Genomic DNA, 12,467 nt, shown 5'->3' with positions numbered 1-12,467 from the left:
TCTTGGTGAATTTAAGAGCTAGAGCTCTAAAATTTCAAACGCAGCATCTACAGGACATGAGGATCAGTTTCTGATAGTTTGGGGCAAAATACATTTTTGGTCCCATTTCCCAAAACGACAGTGTAACCATGGACCAAATTGTTTGTTTTTGTAAAAATTGTAAAAAGCCCATATCTTGGTGATTTTAAGAGCTAGAGCGCTAGAATTTCAAACGCAGCATCTACAGGACATGAGGATCATTTTCTGGTAGTTTGGGGCAAATTAAATTTTTGGTCCCATTTCCCAAAACCACAGTGTAACCATGGACCAAATTGTTTGTTTTTGTAGATCGCCCATATCTCGGTCTATGAAAGAGCTAGAGCGCTAGACTTTCAAACGCAGCATCTACAGGACGTGAGGATGATTTTCTGGTAGTTTGGGGCAAATTCAATTTGTGGTCCCATTTCCCAAAACGACAGTTTTGGGAAATAAGCAAATGTAAACTTGCATCATGAAGGATTTTACTTCTATGCAATTAGCCTAAAAATCTCCCTGCAGGAACGGACAGGCGATCAGAAGATGCCACATGGACCAAATTGTTTGTTTTTGTAAAAAGTCCATATCTTGGTCTGTGAAAGAGCTAGAGCGCTAGAATTTCAAACGCAGCATCTACAGGACGTGAGGATCATTTTCTGGTAGTTTGGGGCAAATTAAATTTTTGGTCCCATTTCCCAAAACGACAGTGTAACCATGGACCAAATCGTTTGTTTTTGTAAAAAGCCCATATCTTGGTGAATTTAAGAGCTAGAGCTCTAAAATTTCAAACGCAGCATCTACAGGACATGAGGATCATTTTCTGGTAGTTTTGGTCATTATTTTGTAGGTCGCCCATATCTCACAGAGAGAGAGAGAGAGAGAGAGAGAGAGAGAGAGGAAAGTTAGTGTCACCCTTTCAACTTCAGCACGGTGACCGATTTCTCCTTCACTATGAAATAGCAAAACGTACATTTGTAGCTGGGACTGTCTCGCAGACAATTAAGGGCAAACTATGGAGCGGCAGAGACTGTTAAACGCAGCCGTTGCTGTGTCACCACTTGTGCTCGGGCCAAGTCGGTGCTGATGAATTCAATTAGGCACGCGTTCAGATGCGATGAATGTGGAGCACGTATAGCGTAGTGACCGATGTAACTGTGCCCCAGTTTACGCCCTGACATGTCTCCACCCAGTGTATTCCATGAGGCACATTGTCATAGTGAGAATGTTATGTGGCACACTCGCACTGTTTCATCGGGAATTTGGTGAATATTATTTATCCAGGGAAGGCTTTTGCTGAGTGTGCACGCTCTTTCTTTAAAGCTCACCTGCTCGCTGTGATCTCAGTCTACATGTAGAGGGCATATGTGTGTCAAACTGGAAAGATGATAACACAAAATATGGTAAATGTTTCTGTTCCTCCTCTGCAGATTATAACAGCAGCGATCAGAAGACAGCGTGCAGGAGACACGAACTCTACGTGAGCTTCAGAGAGCTCGGCTGGCAGGTAAGGATCAAATACTTTCACATATACTCAAAAGCAAGTCTTAAAGGTCAATAAGTGCAATTTGGTCTCCAGCTAGAATTTAAAAATAAAGCCATTAAGCACTGTTGCCTCACAGCAAGATGGTTGTGGGTTCAGAGCCCTGGCCCTGGTTCTTGTGGTTTTGTATTGGTTCCAAAACAAACACGAGTAGCTGCAACACGTGCTTCAAAACACACATGCATCAGTGTAGTAGCAGTCGATTTCTACTTCAGGAACCCATCGCCTCTCTCCCCCTCCCTCTGTCAGGACTGGATCATCGCTCCAGAGGGCTACGCAGCCAACTACTGTGATGGCGAGTGCTCCTTCCCCCTCAACGCCCACATGAACGCCACCAACCACGCCATTGTGCAGACACTAGTAAGACCGACCCGCTGCCTTTTTTTACTGCGCTCTGTATATACTTTATACAGTGAAAGAAGATGTAATTGTAGGCTTTGGGTCTCTCGTTACTGCCTGTGTTTTTGTGGCGGTGCCCATACGTTTCCTCTTAGGGACGCAGGAACATTGCAGCAGTGATGCAACAAGTGGCAGCATCCACCACAGCAGCATTTTTATGATGTTATTTTAATCCATTTTTAAAGCTACCACACAGAAGAAGTGGGTTATATATACTGGAGAGCTGTGGAATTCTGATGCTACAATTATTTATTGAAATAGAATCTGCTTTTGAAAATCTGCCGGCCATTTCCAACGTTGTGGTTTCGGAGCTTTAATTCGTTGTAAATTTTTTGATACGTTTCCTTTTAGGTGCACCTGATGAACCCGGAGAACGTCCCCAAGCCGTGCTGCGCCCCGACCAAGCTCCACGCCATCTCAGTGCTCTACTTCGACGATAACTCCAATGTTATACTAAAGAAATACAAGAACATGGTGGTGCGGGCCTGCGGCTGCCACTGACACAGCGACTGGGTTTCCAGGACGACGGCTGCAAATGAACTAAGGACTCCTGGGTGACACTGACCTGAACCAGGCACCAGCTCCCCACTTCAGCCAGCAAAGGAATCTCCACCCTAAACGACAAATTACATCTTATTATTCCAGTAATCTTGGACACTGCACTCCGTCAGTTAACATGAACATTTAAGGCAACAAGATATCGACACTCAAGAGGTGACCAGGCAACATCACCCCACTCCAATGTTGAGCCACAACGTTGTCTCTCGTCTTCTCTATTGGCTGGGGAAAGGAGTCTTCGCTTCCTGGGTCTGCAACTGAGTGAATGACTGCTTGTGTGTGTGTGTGTGTGTGTGTGTGTGTGTGTGTGTGTGTGTGTGTGTGTGTGTAAGGAGGAGCTTATGTTTCAGTTTGTATATAATGTGTTTGTTTTTTTGGAAGTGTGTGTGTGTGGATGCCTGAGAGGCTACTGCACCTTCTCCCTGGGCGAGAGGGTGAACCTGAACTGTTGCGGGACCGGTCGGAGTGCTGCTTTCCTTCCCTTCTCCTGGTGGATCGCTTCTCCCTTCCATTGTTAATGATAATCCCAGAGAATCGACTCAGCCTCGTCCAAACTCGGGGAAAAAGGAATTGTTTTGCGTCAATAGATCCAAGAGTCAGAGCATCTTGACCCTCGCAGTTTATCTCTTTGCCCTGATCAAAATAGATCAAGTTTAGTGTCAGCTGGAGCCCCGATTCCTTCAAACGCAGGACTAAATAAGATCCTGGCTGTTAATTCAAACTATTTAATTCTAAATGAAAGATACATTGGAGTTAGTGCCTCACATTTCCTTTTCTTCTTGTATTTTCTTCTCAAGCCATATTTGCCTTCCTAAAATATAATATGGACTGAACCAAAGTGACCACAGGCTATTTTAGTAGCGCACTGCCCCAAATATCCTCTCCGTGTCAATATTTGCCGGGCTCACGCTGAGCTCAGATTGACCGAGCTCGGTCCGGCGTGATGCATGTCGCGGCCAAGCTGGTGTTTTTCTCCAAAGAGCTGAAGAATACGGCCTTATCCCCCGGACATACCGCAAACGCTCATTTTCATGTTGCTGCATTCAAAGTTAACAAACGCTTCCACTCCTGACAGCCCATCAAGAGATTGTGGAAAAACATTCAGCTGGCACGGCGGTGTTTGTGCGTGTGTGTGCCTCCTCTCTCTGAAACTGGCCCTTCTGCTTTTTCAGCTCGGGAGGGTAAAGTAATGTTTTGTGTCCGGTGGCGATGGATCTGCCATGAACACGTTACTGTGAGCTTTGTCATTGAGTTCAGCGTCTCTGAATGAAACTTTTAGGAAACATTTTAATGGAAAACTAATACCAGTAAGAATCAAAAAATACCTTACGTGCCTAACCAATCATAAATAAGTACAAAATATACCTCTGGTAAGCTGCTGTTTACATTTGTGATCCTGTTTAGACTGTTTGATGTAAATACTTGTACATTCTCAGCTTATTTATTGCACCTTTTATTATAAAGAAATATCACTTACCTTATTATTAACAGATGCCAGAACAAAATGAAAATACAAACTTATTTTTGGAAAAAAATTTATTACGAAATCTCGTGTTACAACTTGCCATTATTCACTCTTTTTGTACAAAATCCATGGGAAGTGTACAACCCATGACTCACAAGGAAAAAAATACTGTCACTGGAGTCGCCTCGACCGTGTGCTATCCATAAAAACGTACCGACAAAAAACTGCTTCGTCTGACTGTTTGTGACTCTTAAGACGGTAAACAGGAGCCTAACCGGGGCCTAAAGGCGTTTTACTGTTATTCTTTGCATTGGAAGGGGGCGTGGCCTAACAGGAAGCAGGGTATTGAGCTTTTCCAAACTTATTTGAATATCCAAATACCTGTAAACACAATTTCAGCCTCACCCTGCGTCTGTTTCACATCCAACACTGTCCCCCAGTGACCCGCCTGTCCTCTACTGGGCCTGAGGGACACAACACAAGCTTTACATTCACACTTTACACAGGGAGGGCCAGGTTAGAAGGAAGCTTTCTGTTCAGTAACATAGATATGGGGGCGACATGGTCCAGGTGTGAGACTCCGCATGCCAGGAGGAGAGGAGAGGGAGGTGCTGGGTGAGATCACGGGAGTCGTACGTGAAGTTAAGCTCGGGACTCCCGTAAAAACGCCCACACCTCCGTCCCCTCTCCCTCTAGCCTGTGTTTCCCTGAGAGTTAAGTCAGATAGGCCGTCACTGGCGTGGATAGAAAACCCTCAAACCCTCAACTTAACACCCAAATTCACGATGGGACGACACAACTGAGGCGCTCGTCCCCTGGAGCAACAGTACCGTCACATTAAAGTGTTTCCATTCTAACAAAAGAGCACATGTACAAAAGTTTGCATTAGAAAGTTTCCAGGCGGCTACAGAAGTTTGATAAGAGTACAGTGGTGATGAGCTCAGGCTGCGATCGATTGAGTTGCGCGTGTTAAGTGTTTGTCAGACATCTTACTTCATCTGCAGAGCCACGACAGTAATGAAAAACATTCACATCCCAAACACACTCCTGAATCATTACGTCCTTGTCCTCCATCTAAAAGACAACGACACCGGAGAAAGAACAGACTAGAGCGGTTTGACATTGGCTTACTCCTTTCTGAAGACAGAGAGAGAGGCGAGGTTTGGCGTCTGTAGGAGAGAGAGAGAGGGAGGGAGGGAGGGGGAGAGAGAGAGAGAGAGAGATGTCCTACTGGCCAGATATGCAGTGAGGGGCGAGCAGAGTGGTGGAGTGTGTGTGTCGATTCAATTTCTTTTACAGCTCGTCTCTCGCCTGCTTCATCACAAAGGCGTGCAGGCTCTCCAGGTCCCGCCCGCCGTGATGCTCGTCGCCCTGCGCTCCCGCCTTGAACATGAGCAAGGTGGGGTAACCTCGCACCTGACGGGACAAACACACACGCAGGCTGTAATCTCAATCTCCTTACATCTGCTTTAACTAGAAGGCAACACAAAGAGTTCAAACCTCCACCTGCACTCAAACTGACCAACCTGCAGTTAAATATGATGATGTCACACCGAAATGAGTTCCTGATCCTCTTAGGATGGGTCAAAAAGCATTTAAGCTCCTTATGATTAAATACGATCAAAGCCGAGGCCCGGAGCTTAAAGAGATTTGTGTCAGACATTTTTGCATCAGACGGCCTTCATCTGGCAGGGATGAAGCAGCTCCAGAGTTACAGCTTGTAATTAAAGTTCAAGGCGGTCATATTGTTTTATGGCTGTGCGATAAAACCTCCATCTTAGTATTATTGCATCCTGTATGACACATCTGATGAAGAGGAAACAGAACACCTGGCAGAGGGGGGATGAGAGAGGAAGACGCTCACTCTGGTTGAAGGATACTTACAGCGAACCTGTTGCAGAGCGTGCGCTCCACCGTGCAGTCCACTTTGGCTATCTTCACATTTGTGAGGCCGGGGAATTCCTTCTGGGAGAGGTCCTCCCATGTCGGAGCGAGATGTTTACAGTGGCCACACCTACAGAGGAAGAGGAGGAGGAGGACAGACAGGCAGTGATGAAACAGAGCTTGAGGGATGGCAAGGTTTAGATCCAATACTAGAGTTTGGAGTGTGAATCAAATTTATGTTGGAACTCTTGTTAGTGTGAGACAGGACTCTTACCATGGAGCGTAGAACTTGATAAAGGTGAGGCCTTTAGCTACCGTCTCATCGAAGCTGCTCTCATTCAGGTCCAACACACTGGACTGCAGACAGAACAAATACAAAGATATTAAACAGAGCTGGATTGTGTTGTGTGCTTGACTGAACAAACGGCCTTGAGTTTAAAAAATGAGCCTCTACTGATGATGTACTGATGATGGATCAGCTAAGAGTTTGGATGCTGTGTCAGCGGCTCTGGTCCCCTTCAACCCACACCGTTTGAAAAAAAATCTAAATTTAAAAAACAAACTTCCTGGAGTCACAACGAGGATCAACCACATGGAGCAGGTAGGCTGGAGGACCGGGTGGCTTTGGGTTCTTGCAGCAGATTCTTAACTTTGGTGCGAATGCTTGCCAACATTTCCACTATTAAACAAAAAGCTGAAGCTGGTAAAGCCATGAAAAGCTTCACATAAAGCGCTCGACCTTTCCTGTTGTGTGGTGCGATGGATGAAATCACCGTCACCCTGCGTGGCCCATATGAAATTCTTTGCATCCAACTGCAGGAAATAGCTTGTCTGACCATAATGAGTGGTTGTGTAGTGTATAGCTGAGTGGCTGCTGAGCTCACAGACCTATAAGTACACTAACGTATAGATGATTACCATGTGGCTACTCTCTCAAATATGAATTTCCCCTGTACAGACATCTGCTGAGCAGGCAGCAGAGCTCTGGATACACACACACACCCACACACACAGCGTCAGCGCTTTGTCTTCAGAATATTTAAAAGATTTACTATTTTGCAGAACATGGTGGGAGAATAAATCTTAAGAGAAGACGAGAGCGCTCACAGAGGCACAGACTGTGATTCTGTCAACGCTCTGAAGCAGGAACTCAACGGAGGGCCGGGGAGGAAGACGGCGCTCTCTCTTGAAAGACAAACTGCACAGACTGGAACTCACCTTCACCGCCTCTTCACTGGGCTCCTCGCCGGGAAGCTCATTAGCCGCTGGCAGTGCCTCTTCTACTTCCTGCTGCTCCACTGCGGCAGAAAGCGCCATCAGCTGATTGTCCACAAAGTCTTTGAAGGAGTCCAGGTCTCTCTTTCCTTTGTACTGTTCCTTCTGAATAAAAACACACACACACACACTCCATTTGAACCATGTGAGGGAGGGATCGCCGTGTTCAGCTGCTGAGCCACGTCGCTGTGATTCATGACTCATGTTCTCAGCCAAAGAGCCTTTGTTACCTTCTCTCCGTTGTAGAAGAAGAGCAGTGTGGGATATCCCCGAACGCCATTCTCTGAACACACCTCATAGTGCTGCGTACAGTCAACCTAGGAAACAAACGTATGAGAGCACAGAGTAAGAGGCCTCTCAGGATCAAACCAACATCCTGCTCATGTAAACAGATACCAGGATGACTCTGACATTTAGGCCCAGCCTTTAACAAGCCCGTCTGCAGATCTGCCCTCACCTTCCCTATCTTGACATCATCCGAGTGCTCAAAGACGGTGGCCAGCTGCTCCCAGGTCGGAGCCATGGCTTTGCAGTGGCCGCACCAAGGGGCAAAGAACTTGACTAAATGGGCACCTGTCGAAAAAAACAAACAGAAAAATTGTTTGAAAGGCCCGACATGTTTCTGAATTGATTGCCCTTTCCGCTCCCCAAGGCTCGGCCCGGGTGAAAGCACACACCTGCTCCAGAGGTGAAACGCAATCAACTGCTCCACATTTACTGAAGGCAAAACCTATAAACAGAGACTTTCAAATGCTGATGTCATATCCTGGCCTTTTCATCTCCAAACAAGAGGCCATTTAGTTTTCCTCAACACCAAAACGTTCGACATCACCGCTGAGCTAAAGAGCCGTGAGTTGAAAAGGACGATTATCAGGACCGGAGTTTATTTTCGCAGCTCTTGTCTGGAAAACCGGCGAACGTGAGGCGACAGGAGACGAGTGTTATACAGAGAGCTGGCGTTGACTGATGTTGTGTGTTGAGGCGCAGGTAATGGTGTTGAAATGAAACGCTGTACGTGTCAAAGTTATGTAAATCAAGTGGATGGGGTGTTTCCATTCTCTAACCCGTAATCCTGACACACTGCTCAGCGTCGCCAAAACAGAAAATAACTCCAAAAACAGAGACAAACTAAAAAAAATAAATTATCTGTTAGTTCAAGATGCAGCTGTGCAAACACACAATGTGTGTTGCCCATTCACTTCTGCAGCCCGGCTGTGGTAAGGCGTTACACACGGGAGGGTCGTCTGCTGCGTGGTTACCTTTGGCGATGTGAGCCTTGAAGGTGAGGCTGGTGAGCTCATACATGCCCTGTTTGGGCTCCGGGGCTTTGGGAGGCTCCGCTTCAGCCTCTGGTTCCTGGAAGAGACACAGAGAACACCTGCATGAGCGCCACCATACACACAATACAAAGAGTCTAACCTGTGCAGGGAAGTCTGCAGGGTCAGCTGGACCTTCCCCTTTTCCCTTTGTAGGTTCCAAAGTCCTCTTATTTCTTTTTGCTTTTTAATTCAAACATATAATGAATAAAGTCTTTACTAAAAATTGAAATCCCGGAGGAAAAGACAGCAAAAACATTCTAAACCTTTCCCCCTGCTCTCTCTCTGCAGTGTAGAGCTAGCCGTGAGTGAACACAGGCTGAGGAAGGGAGATACCAACCCGTTCTTTCTCTTGACCCCTGACCTTTGTTAATGGTTACTGTGAAGTGAGTGAGTCAGCCTTGAGAGGGAACTGCTGCCTGACAAAGGTGAAGGGCAGCTCATCTTTCTGTCACGGTGTGCAGCTTCTAACTGACAGTGACGTCATTGGAGGCGATTGTATGAACGGTGTTTGTCGCAACTCCACACAAACAAATGACAGAGACAGACATACTAGGACAACCCTGAACACATTTATGGCCAGTTTGTGGGAGATTGGAAGAATGGTGCTCTCATACATGACGTCATTATGTGCTGGGGTGGTTCCCTTTCTGATGTTATTAAATTGAGACAAGCTAGGGTGGCTCCAATCATGATGTCATTGCCAATGATGTCATCAACAACTGTGAAACCGCTACTATAATTTGGTAATGCAAATGAGAATCATCCAATGCCAAACGTCGGACCCCTTAATGTTTGTAGCAGGTTTGGAGGCGATTGGAGGAATGCTTCTCGCTGTAATTTAATTATTTAATGCAGAATTAAACACAGATCCTCCTGGTGACTGAACAGTACTCACTGAGGGAGGCTCGGCCTGGAGAGTCTTCAGCATCCAGGATTCCAGAGACTGCAGATCCCGGGGCCCCTGGTACTTGACCGCCTCCTCGTCAGGCTTGAACAACTTCAGCCTGCACACATGGAAAACAGGTGTGTGGACAAATTGAGCATGGGAGCCTGAAAACTGTAAATCTCCACATGAAGGAACACTCAGAGTCCTTCTGCTGTACAAACATCATACTTAGAGGAACTCCAATCATCATATTGAATGAATTATAGATGAATATAAGCCCTTTAATCAACTCTAACATATTGACCTTTGTTTCTTTTCATTAATATGTACTGACAAATAACTTAACCAAACAGGCTGTAGTTATTTCCAGCTATAAAGCTTCTGTCAATCATTACCCAGTGACTGCTGAGTGTGCAGGAACAGTTGGTAGTCCGTTTATGAGGATGCAATTACAATACCGGTTGAATATTCAACAAAATGCAGGTCAATCAGTGTTGTACTTACGTGGGGTAACCCCTGATCCCGTGGGTGTTGGAGCAGAACTTGGTGTCCTGGACGCAGTCTACCTTCACCACAAACGCAGGGGGGTCGTCCATGCCGTTGTATTTGTCTGCCAGCTCGTTCCATGCTGGCTGTAACCTCTGACAATGGCCACACCTGGACACAAGAGGAGCAAGTGGAATTCCCATAAAATGTAGATACGACACACTTCACTGGCCTCAACATGTTTTGCATGAATGAGACAATATTAAATGAAGCACATACAGGATTTGAATAAGGTATGGTTCACTTTCTAGACTAAAATTAAAAGCCTGATAGGAGATAATGGTCAAATGCCTGAGACATGGATTAAATCACTGCATAACACTTGACTGAGGGGGGAAGATGGGAGTTTTGTCTGTTAACTTCACCTGGCTACAGAAATTTAGGGCATTTTAGAAAGATTATGCAATGTGCTGACATCTGAGCTGAAACATGAAGATAAGAAGCTTTGTTGCCATAACTGCACTGCATGCAGGAGGAGCCAACAGAGCAACCATCCCACGGAGCACTGGGGGTCCCCGAACCCAAGTTTTGGAAACGCTGACGCTCTATCAGCGCGTGCCACGTAAGCACAGCCTCCCACCCTGAGGGTTTCCTCACTCTGCACAATGAATAACGTCACACGAAACACTTAAATATGCTTTTACAAGGTATTACAACTTATGTCACACACATGATACACGTTTCCTCTTACGTGTACACTCGCGAAGAGTTTGAAACCCGTCAGCGTTTGCTGCTGCCGGTGGTTAACTGGTTGGCTACGCTGCTTAGCATGCTAAGCTAACTACCCATGTTCATTTAAAAGAAAATATATAGTTAGCCTACTAGAGTGCTAACAGGTTAGCTCTTCCCACTTTAAAACGCAGCTCGTAGCTTTTGCATGTAAAATGCTTCAAATAAAGACGCGAAGCGGTTAGTTTAATGTTTTAACGTTGTCTAGTGTAACTTGAGCATAATTCACTTACCACGGAGCAAAGAACATGACAAAGTGGGGTGCGGTGGCTACAGCATCATTGAACATATCAACCGTGTACGTGTGCTTAGCGTGCTCATCTTCTTCAGCATCAATGTCGCAGAATACACTGCTTATAAGTAAGGAAAAATAAATAAAAGACAACATAAGAGGAGTAAAATTCAGTGCTGAGGTCATGGTGAATCTCTGTGGCTGAGCAGTGCCGGCGGACTGTGCTGGCGTGTAAAGACCGTCCCACTACCGCAGCGTGCTCCGGGAGCGCTCACGTTCAAGGAATGTGGATGGGAGACGCGCGCGTGAGAACTGCTGTTGCTGCAGGCGTGCGTGTAATCCGCATGTTATGTAGCTCTGTGGCAGCACGCAAAACGTCTAACAACCCGAAGGATCGTCAGGCAGGCCGGAATAAGTTGCAGTACGGAAAGCCGCGTGGCACAATCGCAGAAAATTGTGGAAATGGGAAAAGTTTCAAACAAAAGCCTGGAAATCTAAGCAGACAATGTACGTTCCAAATGGGAGTTTATGTTTTCAGCAGCTGGTTTATTTATTCGCACTATTGCAGAAAAAACGTTTTGAACCCATATTTCGGACTACATTTTTAAATGTTAGGGCATGACCAATAGAAATAGTTTATATTTGTGTGTGTAAATAGGGCTTTTCCTCATAATTTCAGAGCCATTTGCTGTGCTCAACATGCTATTATCCAGGAGGCATAACCACTGTGACGAAAAGCACAAATAAAGACAATGTATCCAGCGGAAATGTGTTTGGATATATATTCAACATTCCAACTTCCAAGGCCACTGGAACACTGCCAACTGAGTATGGGTGTTACTTTCAACTTCCCCTCACATCACATGTTCGCTATCTTCATATGACACACCCGAAAAATCATCAAAGCAATGCACTTACACAAATGAATATAATTAGAGCTTGTGTGTGTACTTATGCATGTATGTGCATCAATACAACCAGCACCACTCCTCCATTTGCCCTTCAACATTTGCATAGGGCATGGTGCTTCTGATTCAAATTTCAGTCGTGGGAGACATGAAGGGGAACTACACTAGACTGTCCCGATTGTTGATGACATCATGGGCGAAATGCAAAGTGCCAGAGGGTCAAGGGAGGCTAAAACCTGACTCTTGGATCAAACTGACCACCCTCAGAGTGCACACATATACGAAAGCCTAGATGAAAAGATGACATATTGTGCACATCAACGCAGGACGCAAAGTTTGGTTAAGCTGTAAAAATATGGCCCAGCAGCTCAGACGTCACTTCACTGCTGCTCTGGATGACAGCTGGACTGTTGGTTTTCCTCACTGATGGTCCGATATGAGTCAGACTTGCCTTCACCTTCTCATCACGACTGGAAATGATGCTGCAGCGTGCAAACATTTAAGACAAATATAATTAATCTCATTTTTCTTCTTGTAGGGGTTCTGGCCTCATGTAACAGTGACGCTCCATTTGAATGAGGCATCTAGTGGATTACAAGCTCTCCTCTCTCTCCTCTTTATAATCTTCTTAACACTCCTTTAAGGTTTACGAGTGTGCAAACTGAATACAGTTCATGTATTTCTCCTTCAATCGTTCCCCTTTTTCCTTTC

The 12,467-nt window shown here is 45.6% G+C and overlaps 2 protein-coding genes across 5 annotated transcripts in view; one reads left to right on the top strand and one right to left on the bottom strand.

Annotated features, from left to right (window-relative positions):
- The window catches only part of bmp6 (bone morphogenetic protein 6), a 34,824-nt gene extending 31,426 nt beyond the window's left edge, over positions 1–3,398 (top strand). Inside the window, exons 5-8 of one of the 4 annotated variants that reach the window (XR_012964666.1) lie at positions 1,443–1,519; positions 1,805–1,915; positions 2,306–2,801; positions 2,848–3,398. Coding sequence is in view for 1 of the 4 variants with exons in the window: in XM_076161147.1 (XP_076017262.1) it covers positions 1,443–1,519; positions 1,805–1,915; positions 2,306–2,455 (338 nt within the window). In the remaining 3 variants the exon portion in view is untranslated. Of the gene's footprint in view, positions 1–1,442; positions 1,520–1,804; positions 1,916–2,305 lie in introns of all 4 variants that reach the window. The other 3 variants (XR_012964665.1, XR_012964664.1, XM_076161147.1) reach the window with 3 other exon arrangements.
- A 649-nt stretch (positions 3,399–4,047) lies between these two features.
- txndc5 (thioredoxin domain containing 5) lies at positions 4,048–11,098 on the bottom strand. The gene is made up of 10 exons (XM_076161149.1): positions 10,850–11,098; positions 9,846–9,998; positions 9,351–9,459; positions 8,396–8,492; positions 7,594–7,709; positions 7,367–7,453; positions 7,080–7,241; positions 6,136–6,218; positions 5,862–5,991; positions 4,048–5,393 (listed from the first exon to the last, which is right to left on the bottom strand). Exons 1-10 carry the CDS (start codon positions 11,032–11,034, stop codon positions 5,271–5,273), a joined length of 1,245 nt encoding a protein of 414 aa, XP_076017264.1. The 5' UTR covers positions 11,035–11,098; the 3' UTR covers positions 4,048–5,270.
- Positions 11,099–12,467: the final 1,369 nt, after the last annotated feature.

Source organism: Genypterus blacodes, unplaced genomic scaffold, assembly GCF_046128005.1.
Source record: "Genypterus blacodes isolate CSIRO-AG114 ecotype Tasmania unplaced genomic scaffold, CSIRO-AGI_Gbla_v1 ptg000110l_1, whole genome shotgun sequence".
NCBI classification, from domain to species: Eukaryota; Metazoa; Chordata; class Actinopteri; order Ophidiiformes; family Ophidiidae; genus Genypterus; species Genypterus blacodes.
This window is presented reverse-complemented; position numbering and strand designations above follow the sequence as displayed.

Bases quoted from the DNA above. Each gene is read 5' to 3' on its own strand.
- txndc5 (XM_076161149.1), bottom strand. From the start codon at position 11,034: ATGACCTCAGCACTGAATTTTACTCCTCTTATGTTGTCTTTTATTTAT. The intron at 8,493-9,350 runs GTGAGTACTGTT...TGTCTCTTCCAG, and splicing joins TCCAGGCCGAGCCTCCCTCA to GAACCAGAGGCTGAAGCGGA. The intron at 7,454-7,593 runs GTGAGGGCAGAT...TTTGTTTCCTAG, and splicing joins ATGATGTCAAGATAGGGAAG to GTTGACTGTACGCAGCACTA.